Source organism: Diabrotica virgifera, chromosome 5 (assembly GCF_917563875.1).
Source record: "Diabrotica virgifera virgifera chromosome 5, PGI_DIABVI_V3a".
Lineage (NCBI taxonomy): Eukaryota > Metazoa > Arthropoda > Insecta > Coleoptera > Chrysomelidae > Diabrotica > Diabrotica virgifera.
This window is the reverse complement of record NC_065447.1, coordinates 3,741,104-3,769,004: the sequence shown is the minus strand read 5'-3', so window position 1 is coordinate 3,769,004 and position 27,901 is coordinate 3,741,104. Positions and strand designations below refer to the sequence as shown.

At 33.2% G+C, this 27,901-nt stretch overlaps 1 protein-coding gene across 5 annotated transcripts in view; it reads left to right on the top strand.

Annotated features, from left to right (window-relative positions):
* Positions 1-26,241, top strand: part of LOC114335056 (uncharacterized) — a 241,060-nt gene extending 214,819 nt beyond the window's left edge. For all 5 annotated transcript variants that reach the window (XM_050651222.1, XM_050651223.1, XM_050651221.1 and 2 more), the window contains 5 exons: positions 6,777-9,298; positions 14,335-14,487; positions 17,083-17,389; positions 21,166-21,406; positions 23,513-26,241. In XM_050651222.1, coding sequence (XP_050507179.1) covers positions 6,812-9,298; positions 14,335-14,487; positions 17,083-17,389; positions 21,166-21,406; positions 23,513-23,966 — 3,642 coding nt within the window. In that variant the 5' untranslated portion in view covers positions 6,777-6,811 and the 3' untranslated portion in view covers positions 23,967-26,241. The remainder of the gene's footprint in view (positions 1-6,776; positions 9,299-14,334; positions 14,488-17,082; positions 17,390-21,165; positions 21,407-23,512) is intronic.
* Positions 26,242-27,901: the final 1,660 nt, after the last annotated feature.

The window sequence follows — 27,901 nt, the reverse complement described above, 5'->3', positions numbered from 1 at the left end:
TGCTTTCTGTTTAAATTCTGGACTGAGACAGGGAGATCCGTTGTCCCCATTGTTGTTTAACCTGGCCTTAGAATATGCCATGCGAAAAATTTATCCAAAAATCAAACCAGCCATAGCTGCTCGGGGAGAGGCCAGATGGGAGAAAGTCTGTAGAACGGCCTAGAAAAAGGTGGAAAGATGCAGTCAGAGAGGATCTGGCGAAAATGGGAGTGAGACAATGGGAAATAGTAGCCAGGGCCCCCGCTACCATATGTGCAAAGTGTGCAATGCACACGGGCGTCATCCTTTAGGGACGCCAAAACCCAGGCGTCAAAAATTTAAAAATAATTTGCAAAAAAATAAAAATTTATTTTAAAACAAAAGTTAAGAAATTAAATAGGATTAGGTATAAATAATAAATACATACGAAACATATTTAAATTAAGTGACAGCGATCTTTTAAAACGTTATTTTGTTCTTGAAGAATGACTGACAGATCAGGATAATAAGGATAGGTATAGACTCCAATGATTTGTTTAATGAAATTAAAAAGTTATTTTCATTACCTGATGATACTGACATATATATTTGAAAACAATTTAATCTTCAACCATCCAAACGTAAGCATTTCACTAAGAATTCTTTTACCATTACCTGTATCTTTAGCTGCTGGCGACCGATCTTTTTCAAAGTTAAAAATCATTTGGACAATGCTTCAAGAACGATTGTCTAGTCTAGCAATATTGGCAATTGAACAAGAAATTTTTGATGGTATAAATGTAACTGATGAATTTGCAACAGCAAAGTCTCAGAAAATATCGCTACTACAACAGTTATTTTTTATTTTTCCATTGTACCGCCCAGTAAATGGACGTGCAATACGGCGATACCGTGTAATTTTCAGGGTGACCAACGAATTACACGAAAGTTTGGATGTAGGTTCTACCCTTACCCTCCATTTCAAAGTTGGACTTGTGTCGTTGGTTGCTTTTGCTCACCCCTTCTCGGTGGTGAAAAAATATAGGTAAAATATATAGGTAAAATAAGTCTATAAATGGATACACTGACTAATTCTAATCAACTTTTGTTCTATAGAGTTTTGTAACTGAATCAATATTTTTAAGTAATTTGCGAGTGAATTTATTTTACAAACAAAAAAAAACACGTTTTTAGACGGTTTTTCGTACATAATTCAAAAACTAAGTATTTTATCGAAAAATATTGTTATTAAAAATGTAGCTTATAAAAAAAACGAAAAAAAAAGGTGTATTCATGAAGTCTATAGACCTAGTAAAAGCAAAATTGGAGCTCATGAGAAAAACTTTCTTATTCGTCAAATTCCAAGTCGAATATTTCAACGTGTAATAACCAAAAAAATGAAGCACTTTTCGGGGAAAACTCATTAAAACTTCAACGTGACTTCTAAACTTCAGTTTTTTGCTTTATTTCAAGAACCTACCTATCGACCTACCTTCTAAGAAATCAATAAATAAACATGAAGCAAAATGCCTAAGGGGCGCCAAATTCCTTTTTTGCTTACAGGCGCCAGCAGCCCTTACGGGGGCCCTGATAGTAGCACAGGACCGACACATGGAAGGCAATAGTAAAACACTCGCAAGGACACTCAAAGAGTTATAACGCCATTGATGATGATAATAACTAAATATTTTTAAATTTACAAAAAGTAACAGGTTTTTTGCATTATAATCAAGATTATCGTTTTCAGGACCAGCAGTTCTCGTCACGAATAGGCAATGTTTTGAACGTAGTTATTCAAAGCAGGTACAGGAACATATTATTATATCTTCCACGATTTTTGAAAAAACACACTCGTTTGTCATGTAAAATTTGAAATTTTCGGCATGTAATCGAAATTACAATTCAGGCTTAATCATAATTGCTAATCATTATGTTCGTGCCGAAAAGCGGTTTCATAGCGATTGCTATAGCTCTCACGGACTGAGGCTGAAAAACATTTGAGTCAATTGCATTCACACGGGAAAATTTTTAGAGAACTATTCGGCAGCAAATATTCCTTGGGGAATTTTTGTCCGGGATTTTTTGCCCGGGGATTATTTGTCCTAGCTTCGCTTGGGCTCTGAAATTTTTTGTATTGTTTCTGAAAGACAAGTTAATTTTCCTACTATTCTTTATATTTTTTTTTATGCTCTGGGAGGGGTTTTAACCCCCAAACCCCCCCCCCGGGTGCGCCACTGCCATACTGTGTGCGTGCGCATGCGCGCAGTATTATGAAATTTTACTCTCAATCGCGTCTAAAGAAGTATAACTTCAAAAAATTGCAAGTCAATAAGTGCTGTATTTAAAAATCGATTTATTACGTTGTTTTAATTCTTCAATGCCCTGGTCTATTAAAATTTATCATCGAAGAAGTTCAATAAAGGATATCCGCCTAATATTGACATTTTATGATATCTAACAGGTTTATCAACCGCAGAGATAACTTTATATTCTTAACACAGATCCCTGAAGTCGTATGACTTTACCGAGAAATAATTTCCACAATTGGATATCGAATGGATGTTTGGTTTTTGATATCGTAAAAGAAGTCTTGTGAGAAAATGAATGAACGTAAAATGCGGTGAATAGAGGCAATAGAGGAAGACTGAGATACGTGTCAGCGACCGCTTGAAATGCGCTTTTTTTCTGTTGTTGGCTTGCAGCATTCGTCGCAGACTCAGACTTAGGTCAAGAAGCTAATAATAAACAGATATGCAGGAACGGACTTCGGCAGCCTGCAGTCGAAAGATGCAATTTCACACTCGAAGAGTTTATAACTGAATGTATTGTGGTCAGTTGAGTGCTTTACCGTTCGATACAAACAACTTTACCGGTTTGATTATAAATTGATAAGTATCTGTGTGAATAATATTATGTAGTACAGATATTTGCTATTGTTCTCTAATATACAGTGCGCGTAAAGTATGAAAACATAAGGATATCTGTGACACCCCGTATAGTATCAAAATGTTGGGTATGTATATTAGATGACCAGCGATTTAGTCCTTCCCCAAATCTTTCCATATCTGTTTGTCCTTTGCTGCGCTTTTCCAGTCAGTTCTTGCAGCTTTTACAATATCGTCCTTCCATCGCATCTCAGGTCTTCCTCTTCTTCTTCTTGCTGTCCACGGTCTCCAGTTTTGTATTTCAGCATTCCATCTTTTATCTACCTGCTTCACATTGTGGCCTGTATATCTCCACTTTTATTTTATTTATTTTATTTTATTTTATTTAACCCTGTTATATGTTCTGTTACATTTTTTACCTTTGTTTTCTCTCTTATCCATTTGTTTGAATTTTCTGTCTTGCAGTTTTATTCCCAACATGGATCTTTCCATTTTTCTTTGAGTTACTTCTATATTGTTTATGTTGGAATTCGTTAATGTCCATGTTTCTGAGTCATACGTCAGAACAGGAAGGATGCACTGATCAAATACACGGGTTTTTAGGTACCTACTGTTGTATCTTTGTGCTTTTTAGTATCCATCTTACCTTTCCAAACGCTGCCCACGCCAATGTGATTCTTCTTTGTAGTTTAATTGTTTGGTTTTCTTTATTAGCTCTGATTATTTGACCAAGGTATATATTCGTATACACATCTAGGTATATATTCGTGTATTCGTGTATATATTCGTCAAAAACCTTCTCAATATTTACGTTATTTATAAGTATATATTCGTATATATATATTTATAGGTATATATTCGTGTATTGTATATGTATATTCGTCAAAAACCTCAATATTTACGTTATTTATATTTATTCTGTTATTTTTGCATTTGTCATGATTTTTATTTTACTCATGTTCATTTTTAATCGTGTCTTCTCTGATGCTTCTGTCAGTTGAGTCAGTATTGTGGCTAGTTCTTCTTGGTTGGTTGTAATAAGAACATCATCGCAATATCTGAGGTGATCGAATTTCTTTCCGTTTATGTTGATACCCATGTCTTCCCATTCCAGTTCTTTAAAGACGTTTTTGTTTGTTTTATTTTCCCATTCGACTGTCATAGTTGCTGTTTTATAGATGTTATGTAAGAGTTGCCTGTCCCTGGAGTCTATTCTGCTGTAATTTAGAGCTTTTTCTATCGTCCATATCTCGACACTATCAAACGCTTTTTCATAGACTACAAAAGCTAAACATAAATCAAGGTTGTATTCTAGATGATCTATGGTACTAAACCTTTTTCTGAAACCTGCTTTTTCAACTGGCGGATAACTGTCCATTTTATTTGTTAGTCTGTTGGTTATAATTTTAATAAAGAATTTATACATTTGTGAGGATAATGAGGTAGGTCTGTAGTTTTTTAAGTCTTTTTTGTCTTCTTTTTTAAATAACAGTATTGTAAATACTCTCATTCCAATCGTGAGGTATTTCTGCCTTGTGTAGACATACTTAGATTAAATAGGAGTTTTAGCTCCTCTATAATAGCTTGGTTACCTTCCTTAAGCATTTCAGCAAGGATACCATCTGGACCGGCAGCTTTGTTATTTTTCATTTGACATAGGGCGGTTTCGATTTTATGTACGTCTATATCCGGTAGAATTTCAGAGTTGACATTTTTAATTTTCCATTTAGATTTTCTCTGTGTTATTATCAGGCTCTTGTTTTGTGTCATATACAGAGTGAGCCGAACAAAAGAGTCCACCTCGATATTTGGCAGTATTTATTAGATTTTAAGGAAATAAAAAACAGGTAAATTTTTTATCTAAAGGGGACACATTTTTATGGTACATACATCTGTCATTTGTCAACCCCTTCCTTTCCACTTCTCCCACTCCTTATTTTTAAATAGGGAATAGGGGTCGTGTGCTAGCTCATTTGAAATGTTATTCAATTCTCTATTCAGTAATATAAACATTTATATAATTATTTATATAGGGTGTCCAAGAAAAAAATATTTTAATTAAATTAATTGACACAAAAAGAAGAATGTATGTAATTTATTTAATTCAAAATACATTCTACTGCTGTCACAAAACAGAAAAACAATGTTTTTTGATAAATAGACATTGCTTTTCGCTTAATTTCAATGTTCAGGCTGCCACCCATCTGCCTCTTGGTAGGTTGAATATTGAATTTAAGCAACAAACAATGTTTATTTATCAAATAAACATTTTCTTCTGTTTTCTGTCCGCAGTAGAATGTATTCTGAGTTAAATAAATTACATACATTCTTCTTTTTTTTGGTAATTAATTTAATTTAAAATAATTTTTCTTGGACACCCTGTGTAAATGATTATGTCAATGTTAATATTACTGAATAGAGAATTGAATAACCTTTCAAATGAGCTAGCACACGACCCTATTCCCTATTTAAAAATAAGGGATGGGGGATGTGGAAGGGAGGGGGTTGACAAATGACAGATGTATGTACCGTAAAAATGTGTCCCCCTTAGATCAAAAATCGGCCTGTTTCATCATTTTCTTAAAATCTAATAAATACTGCCAAAGAGATGGACACTTTTATTTGGCCCACTCTGTATAATTCACCATAGAAAGATTCTACTATTTTTGTTATTTTTCTTAAGTCGTTTTGCTCCTCTCGATTTTTGTTTTTAAGTGATATTATGATGTTCCTGCCTAGTGATGGCTTTAGACATTTTATTCCGCGATACCGCTCTATTACTTTCTCTCTACTTCTGTTTCAGTATATTTTCTGATGTCTTCCCTTACCTTAATTCTTTATATTCTGTGCTGTATCTAGGTACTGTTTGTTGCTAGAAGTTGTTGTCTCGTTTCTATAAGTTTTCTCGTTTCTCTGCTTATTTTGTTGTTTCTTTGTTTCGTTTTTTTAGCAACCTTTATTCGATATGATACGTTGTTCATAGGTACAAATACGGATCTGTTCGAAGACGGCGAGTGTGAAAATACAAGAATAGTCTCCGCTTAACTCAACGATCTCTTAAACGGCATTTAGTTCCTCGAATAGAACCAGAACGTGTCTAGATCTACCGTCTGAAACAGAAACAATAATTATTGAACCTTAGCGGGTACGGCTACGGCTGCATGGCATGAAATCATTTTTATGTCATGCAATCCAACCGACGTCTTTTCTCCTTGTTGAAGTTGCAAATATGTACCACTAACTTGGTACTTATTCACGCGAAAAGAAGAGAGTTCATTGGTTTGTTATCGAGAAGTATACAAGAGAGACGTCAGAAAACATAGATTTTATTATAATTCTTAACATCGAAGTAAAAACGTTCTTAGTAATAGGTATAGTTTTAATTGAAAATTAAAATATTAAAGAATCCAAAAACATAAATGTTCAAAACGTTTTCGGACATATCAGTCCATCCTCAGCGAAGACGATACTGGCCGAGACCACAAAACTATTATGTCATCATGTATGCGGTTCTACGATATGGCTAGAAAAGGCGATAAATTACTAAATCTGGCGTTTTAAAAGCTGAGACCTTTACCTTTCTGTAGTTTTAAGAAGCGTCTTCGAATGCATTTAAAAAGTGATTTATTGGCATAAGGTCTGATAAGGTAACTATTTAATAAGGAATTTGTTTCCCAGAAAAAACATTAATTTTATACAATCTGGTTTTGTATTTTAGGAGCGAAACACATGTGAATTGTAAATGACCCATATTATTTTCGTTTAGAAAAGAAAGTTAATATTTAAAATTAGCAATTCAAAAAATAATAAATGAAGCGTGTCGCTATAATCTCTGCATCTAATGCTGTTGCTAATTCAAGCTTGTTTTAATACAATGTCCATTGTACTTTATTTATATATGCAATTTATTTAAATTATTTTCTTTTGTTGCAGAACCCGATGCAAACATCTGGTCCAGCCACTGTATAATGTCATCAGCCATATGCCAGAATTTCGTGCAGAACGCTTGGAAGAAAGAATTATGTTCTAATTGCTTCAAGTCCAAAGACGAGCACCAAGAAAAACCGAAACCTAAGCCCATACAACTGATATCTCGCGACAAAGTCGAAGGAATCATCAAAAATGGTAAAAGATCCAAGCCCAAACATAGTGTATGCTTCGATAAAATTTTAGCCGAGGTGATTGGGTATGGTGGTGAGGATTGGTGTTCTGATCCAGAGGATGAGGTTGAGAACGAGGAAAGTAGCGAAGAAGAAGTCTTGCTAGATTCAGACGACGAAGAATCTTACAAAGAATTACAGAGAATTACGAAAGAAAACACAGATTTCAATACAGTATCGTTGAAAGATACCGAGGTAAAGAAATCTTACACCCAACTACGTCTTGGCAAACCTGTTGTAGACGCTGCAGGCAAAAAACAAACTTTACTAGTATCCGTTACTCCATTTGGTGAAGACTCTTCCCCTGCGGTGAAAAAACTTAACACCAAGAACCTATCTCACATACCTATTGCGAAAAACAATAAAGAAGTAATAGCCGAGACCAAAACTAACGTTGTACTTACGTCTTACACGAAAAACGAGGAAGAAAAAATAGAAAAACAAGAAAAGTCTTTGTTGGACGAAATTTCGGAAACATTAGAAAACAGTAAGAACCCTATACAGATCATGGTGAAGAAGAAAGCTCAAAAAGAAATACACCTCACTGTCACCGAATCGGAAATCAATAAAGAAAATATAGAAACAGTCAATACAGAAGTTACCAAAGTTGAAACGATACAGGAAGAAAAAGTTAACAAGTCTCTGGTTGTAGAGAAAAAAATAAATCTATCGAGAACACCAGCTTTAAAAAGAGACATAGAGAAGCCAGTGATCTACCAGACATCCACAGCAAAAATAGAACTCATGAATACGAAGAATAATAAAAATAACAAAGAAATGTTAAACAACGCGAAAGTAAAAATTGATAATAAGAACGAGAAACCAGCTACAGACCCTAAAAAAGATATTCTCACCACTACAAACTTTATAAAAGCTGAGATAATTCACTCTAAGGTAAACAGTTGTGAACCGAAAGAAATTAAAGATGAAATAAACTCAAACGTTGCTAATTCTACAGAAAAGGCTCCAGAAGATAGGTTAACAACGTTACCACCTCCTCTTCCCGTCAAGTATATACCTTTCTCGCAAAGTCGGGAACAAGCAGGCAAGCCGGATGGTAGAGAAGATCCAATAGCTGGTGAACTACCTCCTTTGCCCAGAACGCCTCCTCCTCCGATCTTGGAATCCCAGAGTTCTTTCCTGCATGGGGTACCTCCGATCTACGAAAAACCTAAAATACCTTCTAAACCAGTCGGTGTATTGCTGAGAAAATTGCCGAATGCTCAAACTGTGAACGTATTTACCAAACCTAATGAAAAAGTTCCTCTCGTTCGACAGGATTCGAATGATGCTGAATTGAAGGCCGGCAAAAGGAAAGCACCACAGCCTCCAGAAGAAACGTATTCCAGAAATTCTAGCGGTGATTCAATGAAAGAGAGTACAGACGAAGATTCCATTTATGTATCAGCGGATCCTTTACCTAGAAAATCCCTTTCCACAGATTGTCTAGCTGTGGACGAGAAGAGAAAAGAAAAAAACAAGGCTAGGTTTTCTTTAAAGAAGTTCCTCAGAATGGGATCTAATAAAGACATCACAAAACTTGCCCCAGAAATAATAGTTAAGCAAGAAGAGGACAACAAACTGCATCCTAAACCTAGGTTGGTGATTGTACACCCTAGTGAGCTCAATGGAGATAAAGTTGAAGTAGTTGCTAAGACGGGACTGGATCAGTGCGATTATCAAGCAATTGGGCACGAATATAGTACTCCAGCTGGCGACTACGAAATTTATAATCCACCAGCAAAGGCAGCGAAACCTCCTCCACCACCTAGAAACTTTAGCGAAATCACTTCGACCAAACCTAATCTACCTACACCACCTAAATCTGTGGAGATTTTGAACAAACAAAGACAGATCAGCAGGAATAACTCTAACAGTAAGAAAACAGAGACTGTATATGCTAATATAGGTGAAGTTAGGTCGTCTATAGTGCCTAACAAACCTGTTAGGACTGCTAGTATGAGAGAGAGGGAAGCTGCATTGCAGCAGAAGCAGATGAGGAAGTTGGCGCACAACTACGAGCCGATCAACATTCGAAAAGAGAGTTCCGAAAACGTCTACGACTATATTAACTCAACCAGGTCAAGTTCTCCAGATTCCGACTCTAGTAGAGACAAGGGGAGTCCAAAAAGTAAGACTGTTAGGTTAGGGAAACGTTCTGAGAGCAGCATCGATGTTTCTGCGGAGTACTTCAAGTATGGAAATATTCCGAGGAGTATGTCTTTGACGTATTGTGGCAGCGAAACCGAATCTGAGATATACTCACCCTATAGCTTCTATGGAAGTGAATCTGAGGTAAGATTTGTATACAGGGTGAGTCATGAGGAACTGTACATACTCCTACCTCGTATAGAGGCCCCTATGGGGAATAACAAATGACCATTAAAAAGTGTCTGCTCCCATTGTTTATTAATATACAGGGCGAGTTTCGCATTTTGACAGAAATTTGTATTCTTCATAATTTTTGAACTGTCAGATCGATGTGTCTCTTATTTTGGTCAATCGTTACACTATTACCACCTAATCAACTGATTTATTCAAACTAGAAAAAAATTCATTTGTCATTTGTTATTCCCCATAGGAGCCTCTACACGAGGTAGGAGTATGTACAGTTCCTCATGACTCACCCTGTATAATAAAATTATTACAGCTCAGTTTATATGGGATTCCATCTTTTGAAGACCGAATATAGCTAAAATTTCTTCTTCCTCCTTTATATAAGCAATTTTACAAAAAGCTTAACCAAAAGTTGAATGTGTTTTTCGTTATTATTAACATACACACAGAGTGAGTTTTATGTATGGAAACACTAAATTATTTTGGAAACGGCTTGCACGATTTTTATAAGATTTTGGTGAGTAAAGGTTTTCTAAGGCGCCCAATATTATAGTGGCAATTACATTGTTGTCAGATTTTCTGTTTTTCTGAAAATCTAGTGAACTTTCTTATTTCAAACGGAACATCCTGTATATTTTTTGCGTTTTGAAGTCCTAAAGAAATACTGATTATTTTTCATATTATATTCCCTATACCTAAATGCCATAATTTCGGGGTTATTGCTACATTTATTAAAAAAGAATTTAAACAAATTATAAAAATCACTTTTTTCAGCTCGGGTAAATATTACTTTAGGTTCTTTGGATTATTAGGGACAAAAAAGATCTTTCGTAATTTTTCTGTAAAATTAATCGTTTCCGAGTTATAAACAATTATTTAAAACTGAAAAAAATAAAAAAAATATAATTTTAGAAATTACGAAGTACCTAAATTCAAGCTCAACCATTTTCTAGGAGCTCGCCATAAGAGTTTTTGGCACGTTTTATTCTAAAACATCGCTTTTTAATTTGTTAATAAAGTGCATATGAGAGGACGGGCGATGGGGCTATATTAACAACTAAAAAAATATATTTTGGTATAAAACAAGTTCAAATTACTTATCGATATCTGATAAAATAAGGCTTGAACTTGAATTTGGGTACTACCGTGTACTACGCAGTTTCAAAACTAATAATTTTTATTTGTTTTTGAACCTTGAAAATTGTCATTCGATTTTTTTCAGTTTTAAAATTGTTTATTATAACTCGGAAACGATTTTAAAAAAAAAATTACAGAAGATCTTTTTTGTTCCGAATGATCCAAAGAACCTAAAATAATATTTACCCGAGCCGAAAAAATTGATTTTTATAATTTGTTTAAAATTTTTTTTTAATAAATGTAGCAATAACTCCGAAATTATGGCATTTAGGTATAGAGAATATAACATGAAAAATAATCAGTATTTCTTTAGGACTTCAAAATGCAAAAATATACAGCGTGTTCCATTTTAAAATAAGAAAATTCATTAGATTTCCAGAAAAGCGGAAAATCTGACAGCAATGTAATTGCCACTATAATATCGGCTGCCTCAGAAAACCCTTACCCATCAACATCTATAAAAATCGTGCAAGCTGTTTCCGAGATAATTGAGTGTTTCCTATATAGGGTGAGGCAGATAACTGGCCTATTAGAAATATCTCGAGAACTAAAGGCAACAGAATCATGAAAATTGGAATAAAGGGATTTTGAAGAATGATCTATTAAATGAAAATATCTTCATCTCTAACCGGAAGTTTGCTTATAACTTCATTTTTTTAAATGGGACACCCTGTATATTTTTACATTTTTGGATTCTCTTCGATGTCTTATTTCTTAAAATATGAGGTTTTGTAATATTATACAGGGTATTTTAAAAGATAATTATGTTTTTTTATTAATTTTGTAGCAACATTCACACCTTGTAGAATTGTAGTAGTTTGACATCTAAAACTCTACTTACGTTCAAATGATTTTTAATTAACTCTACTATTGTTAAGAATCATTAGTATAGCTAAATTTTTTAGTATACAGGGTTAGTCGAAACTCGGAATGAGTATTTTCTGAGTTTTCTTAAATGGAACACCCTGTATTTTTGTATTGTAATGAATTGATATTTTATGGTACTTTTTTATTTCTTAGACATTCCCTATACCTAACTACTTTAATTTGTGAGTTATTGGTGATTCAAGCTAAACATTAATTGCAACAAAAAATACGTAAAATTTATTAGGTTGGCCGTGAAAATACTCAATCCCAAATAATTTTTCAGAAATAAATACATATTAATCCAGACTGGTCCTTAAAATTACCAATAATGGTTTAGCTATCAAAATACCTACGTAGTTAAGATTGTTGGTGCGATTAACAATTAAGCACAAATTAAAGCAGTTAGGTATAGGGAATGCTTAAAAAATATAACAGTACCATAAAATATCATTTCATTACAATACAAAAATACAGGGTGTTCCATTTAAGAAAACTCAGAAAATACTCATTCCGAGTTTCGACCAACGCTGTATACTAAAATTAAAAATTTAGCTATACTAATGATTCCTAACAATAGTAGAGTATATTAAAAATCATTTGAACGTAAGTAGAGTTTTAGATGTCAAACTATTACAATTCTACAGGGTGTTAATTTTGCTACGAAATTAATAAAAAAACTTAATTATCTTTTAAAATACCCTGTATAATATTACAAAACATCATATTTTAAGAAAGAAGACATCGAAGAGAATCCAAAAATGTAAAAATATACAGGGTGTCCCATTTAAAAAAACGAAGTTATAAGCAACTTCCGGTTTTCATTTAATAGATCATCCTTCAAAACCCCTTAATTCCAATTTTCATGATTCTGTTGCCTTTAGTTCTCGAGATATTTCTAATAGGCCCTTTATTTGCCTCACCCTGTATATATCCCTCCCTGTTGTTTGTCCGTTGTCTTCTCTGCTTCATAAATTCAAGAATTTCGTTGGTCATCCATTATTGTTTTTTTTACTCGTGAGTCTTTTTAGTATGTTTTTCTATTATTTCTGAGATACTATCTTTAAACATTTTCCATATTTTTACACCCTTGTTTTATTGTTGTTCTGAAGCTATTTTCTTGTGGCATTTTTATAATCAACTATTTTAAATGGGAAATAAACCACAATTTTACAAAAAAAAAAATGATTTTATTAACGTTTCGACGCGCAAGTCGGGTTTTAGTAGTGGTAAAATTGACCCAACGGACCAGGAGTATTCTCCCAACCCAACAGCTCGTACTGAAGAACAGTCCTCTCCAATCCCTAAGAACTCATCCAACCCTTGCCCTATACTATCCTCCAGACTCGTGCTGGATTTCAGAATGCCTCGGGAAAGAATAGAATTCTAAATTATTCATTATTCGCTGTAGTGAAACTGCGTTTGTGACTATTTCTAGTGTTTCTGGTTCTAACGTCGTTGTTCCTGATTGTTTTGTAATTGTCCTATTTGTTCTGCATTGGATGACATGTATTCCATGTAAGTTTGATCTTTTCTTTGCATTTTTCTTTCATTTTGTGCAGAATACTGCAGAATCATGTAGTCTTTCGCTTTGAAATGCAGATAGAAAAGGAATATGCATGGATTATGTTTTGAATTTTCTAGGAAATCTTGATAAACAAATCTTGTATCTCCTCCAAGGTGAGTGTTAATGAAACAACTGCCTTTACTAATTGAAAATAATAATAAAGCAGACAAAATTTCAGTAAACGCCTGATAGTCCTGTCGCCAGGGGGGGTACAACGGCCTCCTTAATTCAGATGGACTTACCCAAGTTTTTTTTATATATTTTGACCCGTAGAATACGAATTTTTTGGGTAACAGTTGATCCGGATGTCGATAAGATTGTTATAGACAAAGAACTTGAGGAATTACATAACAGTGATTTCTCGCAAAACAAAACATATTTTTGTATTTTTTGGGTCATTTTAAGCAAAAAATATTCCTACAAGTTTTTTCGTAGAATGCATAGTTTTCGAGATAATCGCGGTTGAACTTTCAAAAAATCGAAAAATTGCAATTTTTGAACCCGAATAACTTTTGATTAAAAAATAAAGTAGCAATTCTGCATACCGCATTTGAAAGTTTAAGTCAAATTATATCGGTTTTGATTATTTGCATTGCTAAAAATTAATTTTTTTATTGTTAAACTAATCTATAAACACATAGGTTTCCCGTGCCTAATACATGCGTTTTACCGCATGCTACGTAGAAATTGCCTCGCTTGCACTTGTAGCTACTCTACCTACTCGTTCGATTTTAAATGAGAAATCATAGAAAACATCACTCACATACTAGGTGTTTACTACAGTTTACAGCTTTGTTTAACAATAAAATAATAAATTTTTAGCAATGCAAATAATCAAAACCGATATAATTTGACTTAAACTTTCAAATGCGGTAAGCAGAATTGCTACTTTATTTTTTAATCAAAAGTTATTCGGGTTTAAAATTTACAATTTTTCGATTTTTTGAAAGTTTAACCGCGGTTATCTCGAAAACTATGCATTCTACGAAAAAACTTGTAGGAATATTTTTTGCTTAAAATGACCCAAAAAATACAAAAAGATGTTTTGTTTTGCGAGAAATCGCTGTTATGTAATTCCTCAAGTTCTTTGTCTATAACAATCTTATCGACATCCGGATCAACTGTTACCCAAAAAATTCGTATTCTGCGGGTCAAAATATATAAAAAAAACTTGGGTAAGTCCATCTGAATTAAGGAGGCCGTTGTACCCCCCCCTGGCGACAGGACTATGACGATCATGTGTAAACTTTTTGGCTTGCCAAACTTCTTACAAAATGTCGTTGATTAATCCATGTTTTATCCGTAGATAAAAAATGTTAATGCCTTAACTTCTCAGAGATCAGGTATATTACACAAATAATTTCTTAGTGTTACTAAACTTACTGAAACTATAAGAGTGGTATTTCATATAAAAAGTATATTTTAGGTAACAGAAGATGACCACGACTGGATACAAAACGGACGAACACATAAATTACGCTCAAGGAAAGGAAGAAGTATTGTCCACAAGAACCTCGAAGACAACTACGGGGCTGTGGTAGTAGCTAACCATGAGGCTTTGGCCCAAGTACTTGAAAATGTAAGTTTTTTCAATCAGATTTTCATTGAGTTTTTATTTTTCGTTAAACTTTAGAACCCCAAAAAGATTACAAAAAAGTTTGCCACTCCTACCCCCGGGCTTCTACCTAAAACCGTCCACCATAGCACAGTGGTGAATTTCGCCGAAAACCTGGCCAAAATGTAAAAATCCAAGTTTATAGGTATACCCAGAGAAATTTTATATGAACCTTGCTCTGTAGGTTTTTGAGAATCATAAACGGCCGTTAAGGGTAGAACAATACAAGCAGATCATGCATGGGCGCCCATCTAAAAAATTTTTTAGGGGAGGGGCCAGACGTGAAGATGTTGCACATTACATTTTCTATACTTTGGATGACAATATATTATAGTTTAAAGCAACAGAAAAGCTAGGGGGGCCGTGGCCATGCCCATGGACATGGGCGCCTATGAAATCATATATTTATAAATGTTAGGGTATAGAAAGTCTAATGCTCACAATCTTATTGAAGGTTTTTATTTAAACAGTTTTCGGGCCGCGTTTGCCCGAAAACTGTTTAAATAAAAACCTTCAATAAGATTGTGAGCATTAGACTTTCTATACCCTACATTTACACAATGTGCTCATATCAGCAACTTGTTCATCATCATATATTTATATTGGTGTAAAGTTGTGATTGAACGACAGCGGAACAAATAAAAATTAAGTGTATTATACAATAATATTGGGGCATTGTTTGGTTTTCATTTACAACTATTATAGACGTGTATTATTTTGTTAGTTTATAGTGGATGCTATGTCTGGAGGTAAGTGGAGTATTTTTTCTTCGTAAAATATACTTTATTTACAACATGTTTGCAAAGTGGCAAGAATTTTCAATCGTTTTAAGTTTTCCAAGTTTTAAAAAGGGAAAAGTAAAAAAGTCTACTTTGCTCAGCAAAGATATTTTGTTTAATAAATAGTTCAAAATGTATATAAATATTCCTCAAAAAATCATCTGCAGCCAAATGCATCCTTAGCGGAATTTTTCATTTTAAAAAAATATAACATGCTGGAGAATTTGTACATGAAAAGATTTTGATGTTATATGGTCAGTTAATAAAGTAAGAACAAAATATGAAGCATCTGATCCAGTAAATTTACATTTTTTTTACATAAGAGCCGCCGTTTTTTCGTATCTTTTTTGCTTTCTTCTTCTTTTTCTTAATCTTTAAGTCCTTTTACTCTTATGTATAATCCTGTTTTTGCTTCCTTACGTTTATATTTTGGTCGTGTGAGCCAAAATTTTAATTTTTTAAAAATGAAATGCATAAACGAAACTTTGTGTTAAGAAGCCACACATTGGTAGGTAATAATTATAATTAATCGGATCCATTTACAAAACAATTAAGATGTATTAAGAGTTGACCTACCTATTGGCTTCTTAATATAAAGTATCGTTTATGCATTTTATTTTAAAAAAGGCAAAATTTTTGGACTCACACGACCAAAATTATTAAAAAATATAAAAATAAGAAAGCAAAAAGATAGACCTATACATAAAGGTAAAATGACTTCAAGATTAAAAAAAAAGAAGAAGAAAGCAAAAAAATAACAAAAAACTGCGGTTCTTGTGTAAAAAAAACTGTAAATTTACTGGATCAGCTGCTTCATATTTTGTTCTTACTTTATTAACTGACCATAACATTAAAGTCTCTTAATGTAGAAATTCTCCTGCATGTTACAGTTTTTTTAAATAAAGAATTCCGCTAAGTTTGCAACTTGTTGCAGATGATTTCTTGAGTAATATTTAGATATATATTGAATTATTTATTAAGCAAAAAATCTTTGTTGACCAAAGCTGACTTTTTTACTTTTCCCATTTTAAAACTTGGTAAACAGAAAACGATTGAAGATTCTTGCCATCATTTTGTAAATATGTTGTAAATAAAGTTTATGTTAGGAAAAAGAATCTAAAAAGTATATTGAAATACTCCCCTTACCTTCAGAAATTTCATCCACTATAAAATAACAAAATAATACACGTCTATAGTTTTAAACGAAAACCTAACAATGCCTCAATTGTATAACACATTTTAATTTTATTCGGTCCGCTTTCGTTCAATCCCAATTTTACACTAATATAAATATGTGATATGCTTGTATTGTTTAACCTTCAACGGCCGTTTATGATCCTCCGAAACCTACAGAGCAAGATTCATATAAAATTTCTCGGAATATATAAACTTAAATTTTTGCATTTTGGCCAGGTTTTCGGCAAAATTCACCACTAGGGGTGAAAATATCGAAAACATGTTTCAAACCAGAAATGTAGCTGAGATAATTTAAAGAAAAAATGTTTATTAGCAATTTAATTTTTGTGTAGAATGAACCGTTCTATAAGAAACCACCCTTGAAGCGACTGCCCATTTTTAATGTCAGTTCTGAGAATGACATTCTCAGCAAAACTCGGCTTGTTCTCACGGTCGATGTTGAGGTTCAGTGATAGTTTAGTCCCTGTCGACTCGAGTATGAGAATTGTTGTTGAAAATAAAGAGCTTGTTTTTAAATAATATCAAATAATGCATAATAGTTTCCTCTATCAATGTTTTTAAGATTGCCGTCCATGTTTTTTAGATCCAACAAATCAATCACATCCAACCGGCCCTCAGAGGACTCAAGAACCTTTCGAATCTACGATGGACCGATTTTTCCATCAAATCCACCACATCGCCAATCATAGTAGGTTCCAGGATATTCCATCAAGCGCTTTGGGGTACCCAGCACGTCACGCTGGCGTTGACAGCAGGTACCACCACGTCAAGTGCGATGCCTTTAGGCACTTTTAACTTAACCTCGATAAGCGAATTCAGCGACCTGATACCCACTAATTATTTGGTTACGTCGGATGAAAGCAAAGAAGATGACAATAAGCAAATCCAGGGTAAGTCACAACAGATTATTAAATTAGTTTATTTAAAATGTGTTCAAAACGTGTTGAAATATGTTGCTTTCTGCACAGACGATGACCTCTATATAACATATATGAGGTTAGCAGAAAGGGAGTCTAGATCTGTACGTTCAGTGTAGAAAAAGCTGGTTCCTCCTCTTCGCCTTTTACTATACTATTTTATCTAAACTATTTTACTATAAAACTCTAAATTTTTTTCAAATTCACGTTTGACTATTGTGACAAATTTGGAGCACAACGTGGGCATAGCTAAGAAAAAGTAGATGATTTTTAATGTTTTTAATTTTATCAGGAATACAGGAGAAAAATAGAGTCATAGTCCAGGGTAATAAGGTTTTTTTCATGACACTTGAACAGCCAGGGTACTGAGGCGTTTTTTCGACAGGTAATACGTATAAGAGCAAATTGTAACTATTTCCTGCGTAGGATCTGGCGTCCATTTTTATTTATAAATAATTAAGCGTCAAAAAATGGCATTTTTACTTTATTTTTCAAATCAATGGAAAACAGGGAAACATGGTTTTTTTAATACAAATATCTTCGAGATTATGGAAAAAGCTTTAAAATGACGTATTACAAAGTTTGATATACTCATTTATTGTTAATATAATTGCGAAAAAAGGTCGGAATTGCAAAAAAAATTATTTTCGCAATAACTGTTGTAAAAATTAGAGTACAGCTTTGAAATTTTTGTTAAATAAGGGTTCTTTGGTGCTTAATATGTAATAAAAATTTCAAAGCGATTCATTCAATTGTTTAAATTTTATTCAAATTGTTTATCCCAGAGAGCATTTTTTTGCAATAACAAAGTCAGAAAAAAATGACGTTAGAACCATTCCACAGGTGTCAAATTAAAGAACATGAGCTATATTTTCAACTTGGTTTAAAAAAAGTGAATAAAAAATGCATTTATTAGTAATAAATAATTATGCAAAAGTATCGTAAATCTTTCCTAAACTTTTTATTTTGTTATACAGGGTGTCCCGAAAAGATTGGTCATAAATTATACCACAGATTCTGGGGTCAAAAATAGGTTAATTGAACCTCACTTACCTATATACAATAGTGCACACAAAAAAAGTTACAGCCCTTTGAAGTTACAAAATGAAAATCGATTTTTTTTCATATATCGAAAACTTTTAACGATTTTTTTATGAAACTTGACATGTGGCATTCTTATGGCAGCAACATCCTAAAAAAAAAATTAAAGTGCAATTTGTGCACCCCATCAAAATTTTATGGGGGCTTTGTTCCCTTAAACCCACCCAAACTTTTGTTTACGTTCCAACTAAATTATTATTGTGGCACCATTAATTAAACACAATGTTTTTAAAACTTTTTTGCCTCTTAGTACTTTTTCGATAAGCCAATGTTTATCGAGATGGTTTGAATATTTGTCGAATCCACCACATATTTGTATACGGTTAAGTACGATTATAGAAACCTGTTAATAATCTGAAAATTTATTTATAATTTACATTTTTAGGTATATTTTGAAAAAGAAGCCAAATCTCGATAAAAGGGGACTTATCAAAAAAAGACTAAGGGACAAAAAAGTTTTAAAAACACTGTGTTTAACTAATGGTACCACAATAGTAGTTTAATTAGAAGGTACACAAACATTTGGGGGGTTTAAAGGAACAAAACCCCCATAAAATTTTCAAGTAAATATATTAAAAACGAAGCCGCATCTCGATAAAAACTGGCTTATCGAAAAAATACTACGAGGCAAAAAACTTTTAAAAACGTTGTGTTTAACTAATGGAATCACAATAATGAATTAATTGGAACGTACACAAAAGTTTGGGGGGTTTAAGGGAACAAAACCCCCATAAAAATTTTATGGGGGTACATATACAAATTTCACTATAATTTTGTTTTAAGATGTTTCTGTCATAGGAATGATACATGTCCATTTTCAATAAAAAATCTCTATAGTTTTCGATATATTGAAAAAAATCAATTTTCATTTTGTAACTTCAAAGGGCTGTAACTTTCTTTGTGAGCACATTTGTACTAAGGTAAGTTAGGTTCAATCGAACTATTTTTAACCCCAGAATGTGTGGTATAATTTATGACCAATATTTTCGGGACACCCTGTATAAGAAATTATTACTATCTATTTATTACAATTTTCAATCAATTATGGTATAAATAACATTACTTGGTAGTTGTGCACTTAAAACAGGGTAAAAAAAGTATTTTTTTTTGGAAAAAGTTATTCAAAAAGTTTATAAAGAAAAATTGACGATACTTTTGCATAATTATTTATTACTAATAAATGCATTTTTTATTCACTTTTTTTTAAACCATGTTGAAAATGTAGCTCATGTTCTTTCATTTGACACCTGTGGAATGGTTCTAACGTCATTTTTTTCTGACTTATATTATTGCAAAAAAAATGCTCTCTGGAATAAACAATTTGAATAAAAATTAAACAATTGAATTAATCGCTTTGACATTTTTATCACGTATTAAGCACCAAAGAACCCTCATTTGACAAAAATTTCCAAGCTGTACACTAATTTTTACAACAGTTATTGAGAAAATATTTTTTCCACCTACCTCAACCGAAAGTATACTTTTCCGGACCTGATTTTAGGGAGCAAACTTGTACTTTTCCTCCCTAGGGAGGAAAATATTTTTCCTCCCTAGGGAGGAAAAGTAAAAGTGACGTCATGGTATTTCATTCATGAAATATAACTTATTGACGCCCTGTACAATATCTATTTTCTATTACGTAAGTATCTATACATTTTAACGTTTATTTATAAAACACCCTGTATTTTGCAGAATTGTAAAAAACAGTGAATTGTTATTTTGATTTAACAATGTTTACATTAATAATTTGACTTATATTTGACAGTTGACAGTTATATTGTACCTACTGATTAGTTTTAGTACTAATACATTTTGTTGGTTAGTTACATAAAAAAATTAAGTAAAAATGAAAAAATTACTTGTTATTTGAGGAAGGTGGAAAAACCATATGTATAACATGGGAGTAAAGTGCCTTTTCCTCCCTTGAATGATTACTGCCCTCCGCTACGCGTCGGGCAGTAAACTTCATTCTCGGGAGAAAAGGTAGCACTTTCCTCCCTTGTTATACAAATAGCTATTTTTGCAATTCCGACCTTTTTTTCACAATTATATTAACAATAAATGAGTATATTAAACTTTCTAATACGTCATTTTAAAGCTTTTTCCATAGTCTCGAAGATATTTGTACTAAAAAATCATAAGTTTCACTGTTTTCCGTTGATTTGAAAAATGGGGAAAATTCCATTTTTTGCCAGTTAATTGTTTATAAATAAAAATGGCCGCCAGATCCTACGCCGGAAATAGTTATAATTTGTTCCTATAGGTATTACCTGCCGAAAAACGCTTCAGTACCTTGGCTGCTGAAGTGTCACGAACAGGGTATATTTTTGTCTTATTACCCTGGCCTATCAATAGGGAATGATAAACCACTCTTTAAAAACATCTTGTATGAAAATTAACGATTTATAAAGTTTTGAAAGTGTAGAAAGAGCGGTGTGACCTTTGCTGTTTGACATGCAGCAAGTTTTAATTTTTTTTATAATCTAGTATCAGGAGAACAGAAAACAAAGGGTTGACTCCTTCGAAAAATCGTGCTTTTGTGTGGAAGATTTGAAAATGAAAAATTGCTCTAGCGAACAGATTAAAAACTGAATAATTTCTCTTCGTTTTTAAAAATTTATACTAATATTAATTCACTTATCTTTCAGCAACCATCCAGGTGTTACCGTACCTCCAAATCAATACTATCCAAACGTACGGCGACGTGTTAAAAGCCAAATCGCAAGAAGACAGTTGGAAGGATTCGAATTTCGTTCTGCTGCAGCTGGTAAACGCTTTGAAGACGATACAAGCACAAGGAATCGAGGAACTGCCTCTGTCTTTGAATACTTTCGTGCTTTGTAAAGATATGGATAAGGAAAGCCATCACAGACTGTGTGTTTTACAGGGGTGAGTTTGATAATATGTTGTTTTCTCTTCTTTCTTTCGCGGAAACTGTATGAGAAGAATTATCCAGCTTTTTCAAAAAGTTATAAGAACTCAGTACAGGTCCCTCATTACAAAAAGCAATGTCTTGAGCAATTTCCATCCATGTACATGTCCATGGCTTTAAGATCTCCTGCTGTAGTATCTCGCCACCAGAGTCGAGGTCGTCCACGTGGGCTTCTTTCCATACCAGCCTTATCATTCTTTCGTCAGAATGTCTTCTGAGGTGTCTGTCGATTGGAGTCTTCTGGACTTTATTTCTTCTATTATGTTCTGGATGTAGTTCTTCGGGTCCCTTGTTAGTTCTTATTATCCTCTATTGGCCTGCTGCTTCATCAAACACAGATCCAAAAATTTGCCTTCTGCTTTTGTTTGCCTTTGTTATGGTCCACGTTTCGCTACCATACATCACCACGGGTCGTATGATTGTTTTATATAGTTGTATCTCTGTCTTGTTAGTTGTTTCGATTTTGTAAGGTTTTGGAGCCAAAAAACATCTGTTGCCGGCTGGTATCATATTGTTTATTTCTTTTGATCCGTTATTGTCTTCATTTATTGTTGTTCCAAAACACTAATTCTCTGAGTTAAAGTCATCGATGGTGATATTCTGTCCGATTCTATCTGTTATGGTTATTGCGGCTCACATATATTTAGTGTTATTTTCATTGATTAGGAGCCCCATCTTCTCTGCTTTCTTTTTCCTATGTTTCCTATGAAACAGATATCGTCTGCAAATGCCAACAGTAAGCTTGGTTCTTCTCGATGAAATTATGTAATCAGTTTTTCGATTCTTGCACTTCTGAGTATGTGTTCCAGAGCCAAGTTGAAGAGTTGTGGTGAAGGTGCACCTCCCTGTTTTAGTCCATTGCTTATTTCGAATGTCTCAAGAGTATTGCTGTCCACCTGTCGCCAAACATCGTAACCCTTCCATACACATCCGTGTCAAATTTACTATTTTTTTTTGGAAAGCCAAGTTCTTGCATTAAACTAGCCACAATCTAGCCCTACATACTTGATCAAATGCATGTTTAAAATCTATGAACATCTGACGAAGTTTACGATCAAACTAACTCCCAGCATTTTTAATTATCTGTGTTATTGTGAATATTTGGTAAATAGTAGAGCGGCCCGGTCTAAATCCGCATTGATAATCCCCAACGATTTCTCGTGTGTATATTTTGGTCCTTTCTAGCAGAATGTTTGCAATGACTTTTTAGTTGGTATTTAAGAGCGTTATTTCCCGGTAGTTAATACATTGCTTTTTTTATTGATTGGTGTAATAATCTCTTCTTCCCATTTATTTGGCATTATTTCTTTTCGCCAAATGCTTGAATTAGCTTGTACATACCTAGATCTGTACAACACTTTTCCTCCGTGTTTTAAGCACTCTGTGGGTATACCATCGTTGCTTGATGCCATATTATGTGTAAGTTTTTGAATTTTCTCGGTTACTTATTCGTATGTCGGGTATTAGTCTTCTATTTCAGCTGTATTCACTTCTATGTTTGATGCATTTCTACTAGATTTGACGTTTAATAGTTGTTGTTCTTCCGATTTTCTTCTGTATATCTGATTATTTGTTTCTAGTACTCTTTCTTTTAGCTTGTCATTAGTTTTGTTATCTCTGGTTTTGTCTGTTTATACCTTTCACTGTTGTGCAAGGGATTTTGCAGCATATCCCTTCTAGTCATGTTTCTTTCCTTTATGTATTTCAGCCAATCGTCATCGAACCATTTTTTGTTGTCTTCTTTTTTGTCCTAGTATTTCATCTGATACGCTTGTCTAAGTTATTTTTATATTTTTGCAATCAGAGTCTATGCTGTTATAATCATGTCAGTGTATTTGTATAGCCTTTTGCAATTTCTGCTCAGTCTCATTATCGCGCAGAACTTCTATATTCCACAATTTTGGCGTATTTGGTGGATTTTTTAGGATAATGTTTTTGTTCTTACAGAAACCTTCGTTTTTATCAGAAAATATTCCGTGTCTCTACCCGCATCTCTCGCGCTAAGCTTAGACCGAAACAAATATCTTTATCAAATAGCAGTCGTTAAAATTTTTTTTTTGCAGAATATCCATCGACATAGCAACGAAATCCAGCCAAGAAAAACACGGTACCCTCTGTATGTGCGCACTGAAAGCCCTGAACTGCCTCCAACCCTCCACCAAAATCACCCCTCTCCTCCAATCGCTGCTGAGCCACGAACGAGCAGTTTCTTTAACGCAAGTCAAGAGTGTCCTGGAGTTCTCCCTGTGGGGCCCCTCAGACGTATCACTCGGCAGCACCATCAAGGAACGGGAGCTGGCTTTACAAAGATGGTTGGATCTTCAACGAGCGACTGTTTTGCATGGTTTGGTGTGCACCAGAGTGCAGTTAACGGTCTATGAGGAATGCCATTTGTTGTTTTTGGTCAGATCTAACGCGAGGATGATGTGTGATGCATCGCTTTTGATCGAATCGAGTAATTTGAAACATATCGTTGGAATGAATCAAAACAGGATTGAAAAATGCGTCGGTGCTTAAATATTAATCATACGAATTATACAGTTGACAATAATTCAAGTAACGAAAAGGTTTGTACTGTCTGGGCAGGTTCATGATGCGAATAAGAACTGGATTAATGATATAACCGATAAAATTAACGACTATCTGCATCTAATTTGACCTTTTAGTGTTAAAAATGTTACTTAAGACCTTCTACAAGGAAAATTACAGGCTCTGTACAGTGGAGTGCTTGCTATAGTCCGTTCGCTAAACTCAACTGGCCAGTAATTTTAGTAGGTAATCTTTTTGTTTTTGGCCAATTTTGCTAAAATTGGCAAAATTACTAACTATTTAGTAATTATTTTTTTGCCAAATTGGCAAAATTACTTACTAAAATCACTAGCCAATTGTGTCTGAGTTTAGCGAACCGACTATAAGAGTCGAAATTTTACTGAAATTTGTAGTGGTGCATTTTTCGTCAATGATAATAATTGTTTTTTATGCCAGCCAATTTTTTTTTTCAATAAAATAACATCATTTTTAGTTCTTTTCGTCAATTCTTCTTGCATCTCTGCTTTCTATGGATGATTCTATCTGTGGTTGCAGAATATTACTGTACACTACTTTCTAGTGCAGTTATTTAATCATTCATTTGGACTGTTTGACACTTTTTTTACTATTGCAAATAAAATTGTTGATAAATTGGCTTCAGACAATTTTTGTTGATCTGCTGAACACTTTTTTCTTTTTTGGCAGTCATAACTATTCTTTAAAATTGTTGGCCAATTTTTTACAAGTGTACTAGCCACTTTCGAGATTTGCTAGCCATTTTCTTCTTAGTGTCTGTTCTAGTATTTCTCTTTAATCGTTTTTTATAACTGAAAACTATTATTTAGACCTGCCACAAAATTTTTTGAAGCATTGCTTGTCAGTTTCTGCTTTTCCGTCACTAATTCTTAGTGAAATTAACCTTCTAGTTGATTTTTAACCGTTATTTTAGATCCGCCGATAATCAAAAACGCACAACAAAAATGGAACTAAATCATCTGCTAAGCAATTCTCTTTGATTCCGATGATACCGAGTGATTGTACTGTTCTGAAGCTGTACTTGAACCAATCATAAGGATTTCTGGCCAATTTTGCTAAGTAGCCAGACAATTTCCTTTGATTCCGATGGTACTAACTGAATATACAGTTCTGAAGCTGCACTTAAACCAATCGTAAAGATTTCTGGTCAATTTTGGTACGTTTGCCATACAATTTTCTTTTATTTCTGTAGCAATAAGTGATTTTAGTATTAATTGAATCGTCTGAAAGGTAACTATTATCAAAAGGAACATTTTTACCATTGTTTAGTATTACTGTCCAATTTTTGTAGGTCTTTTCTATTCTAGGTCAATGTCTTTTTTATTCTCGGTTTGTGTATGACTGTACATGTAGTTATTGTTACAATGGTTCAGTACACATCAGCTTTAAGTAATACTATTCAATTATTATTGAAGACAATGTTTTAGGTCTTCTTGCCAATTTTTGTAGATCTGTTACGACAATTTTCTTAGGGGCATATATTCTCGGTCTGTTTATGACGGTAATTGTTACAATAGTTCAGTACACATCAGCTTCAATTGCTGCTATTCAATCTTTATTTAAGGCAATGGTTTTAGGACTTGTAGCCAATTTTTGTAGGTCATTGATGTTCGATCATTTAATAATGTCATATTTTTTGTGTTTTTGAATATGCCAAGAGTGATTTTTCTTGTAAAAGGCACTTGTTTAATCATAAGTGATTTATGAAACATTTACAAGTAGCCCAAAAACACAATTTTACAAAAGTCTACCAAGTTTTATTGATAAATTATCAATATACAATCACACAAAAATAAAAATGATCCTTATTTTTATACTTAATTGTGCATTGTAAAATCCATTTTTAAAATTGATATATCTTAGCAAGCAATACGTTATTATGTAAAATATTTATTTTTTAAATTTCCAACTATAATGAATGATATATTATCTGCTAGTGATTCATGTCCCTTAATTTTGTTTTGTTAAATTGTTACATTTAAGTCTGCAGTCCAAAATATATTAATGAAAGTATAATAATCAGACCATTTTCAACATCTCTGTATCACCACCTTTGTTATTATGTTAATATTTATATATTTTTTCGAAAAATTGTTTATACATCATTAAAAATTGTAAATATTATATTAAATATTAAGTCTCTCTACTACCAATTTATTAAAATATTTTATATATATATTTGTTGTAAGTATTTTTGGATTTTTTAAATATATTTATTGGTTATAAATTTGTTTAATTTTTCTTAAATTTCAGATTTTTAAAAATATTGAGGACATCAGTATTGCCATCTATTGGCTAATCGTCCAAGTTTATCTAAAGCTCAATCATAAATAGGAATCTGTAACTAATCAAAAACTGAATTCTGTTTGTTTGATACGAGAGGGCGCTGTTAAGAAATTAATTCAAGAATATTAAAATTTGTAGGAAGTATGCAACCAATTTGACAAATATAGAAACTAAAATTACACTTGCGGTCATAAAAAGCGGGTCACTCGATGAATTATTCAAGTTAGATGTCTCGAATTTTCTAAACCTGTTGTCCGATTTGAAAGATTTTTTTAGTAGGTTATAGCCTTATTCTCTAACAATATCGCTATAATAATATTGTTGCTAGACAGGTAAATTGTCATTGTATACCGGGTGTAACAATCATACTGTGTTTATTCCTCAAAGTTCGGAACACCCTGTAGAATGTTTTAGCATAGATAAAATATTGAAATTAAAACTCGATTGTAGCCTTAGGCTTTCTTAACATTTTCTTTTTTGATTTATTTGTTTATGGTGGATAATAAAAAAGTTAGGCACGTTAACAACTAGCCATATTCTTCATCAATACAGCGTGTTTCTAAATAAGTGCGACAAACTGTAAGGGGTAATTCTGCATGAAAACATAATGACCAATTGCTTTATAAACGTATGGCCGCAAATTATTCGGTTTTGAGATACGGGATGTTGAATTTTTTCTTACAAACTGACGATTTATTTATTGCTCTAAAACCTGTTGCGATATGCAAATGAAATTTGGTAAGTATTTATGGGTAGTTATGGCGCATTTTTTGACATACAATTAAGAATTTCATATTCACCATTGGCGTGCATACGGGATGTATCTAAAATGTTTATACCCGTATGCACGTCAATGGTGAATATAGAGTTATTAATTGTATGTCAAAAATGCACAATAACTGCCTCTTAAAACCTACCAAATTGCATTTGCATATCTCTACGGGTTTTAGAGCAATACATAAATCATCAGTTTGTAAGAAAAACTTTAACATCCCGTATCTCGGAAACGAAGCATTTGCGGACATATGTTTATAAAGCAAACGGTCATTATTTTTTCATGCAGAATTACCCCTTAAAGTTTGTCGCACTTATTTAAAAACACCCTGTATTGATGAAGAATATGGCTAGTTATTAACGTGCCTAACTTTTTTATTGTCCAACATAAACAAATAAATCAAAAAAGAAAATGTTTAGAAAGCCTAAGGCGACAATCGAGTTTTAATTTCAATATTTTATCTATGCTAAAACATTCCTCAGGGTGTTCCGAACTTTGAGGAATAAACACAGTATGATTGTTACACCCGGTATATAACGACAATTTACCTGTCTAGCAACAATATCATTATAGTGATATTGTTAAAAAATTAGGCTATAACATACTAAAAAAATCACTCAAATCAAACATCTAACTTGAATAATTCATCGAGTGACCCGTTTTTTATGCTCGCAAGTGTATTTCAACTTATAGTAGGGGATTTTTGGGGAGAAACCTTGTACCCTGTAAATGTACCCCTACCATATATTGGATCGTAATACAAGGGAGTTCGTTAAGGGGGTCCAAAAAAAAATCTATCCTTAGAAAAACTCAAATCGTTAGATTA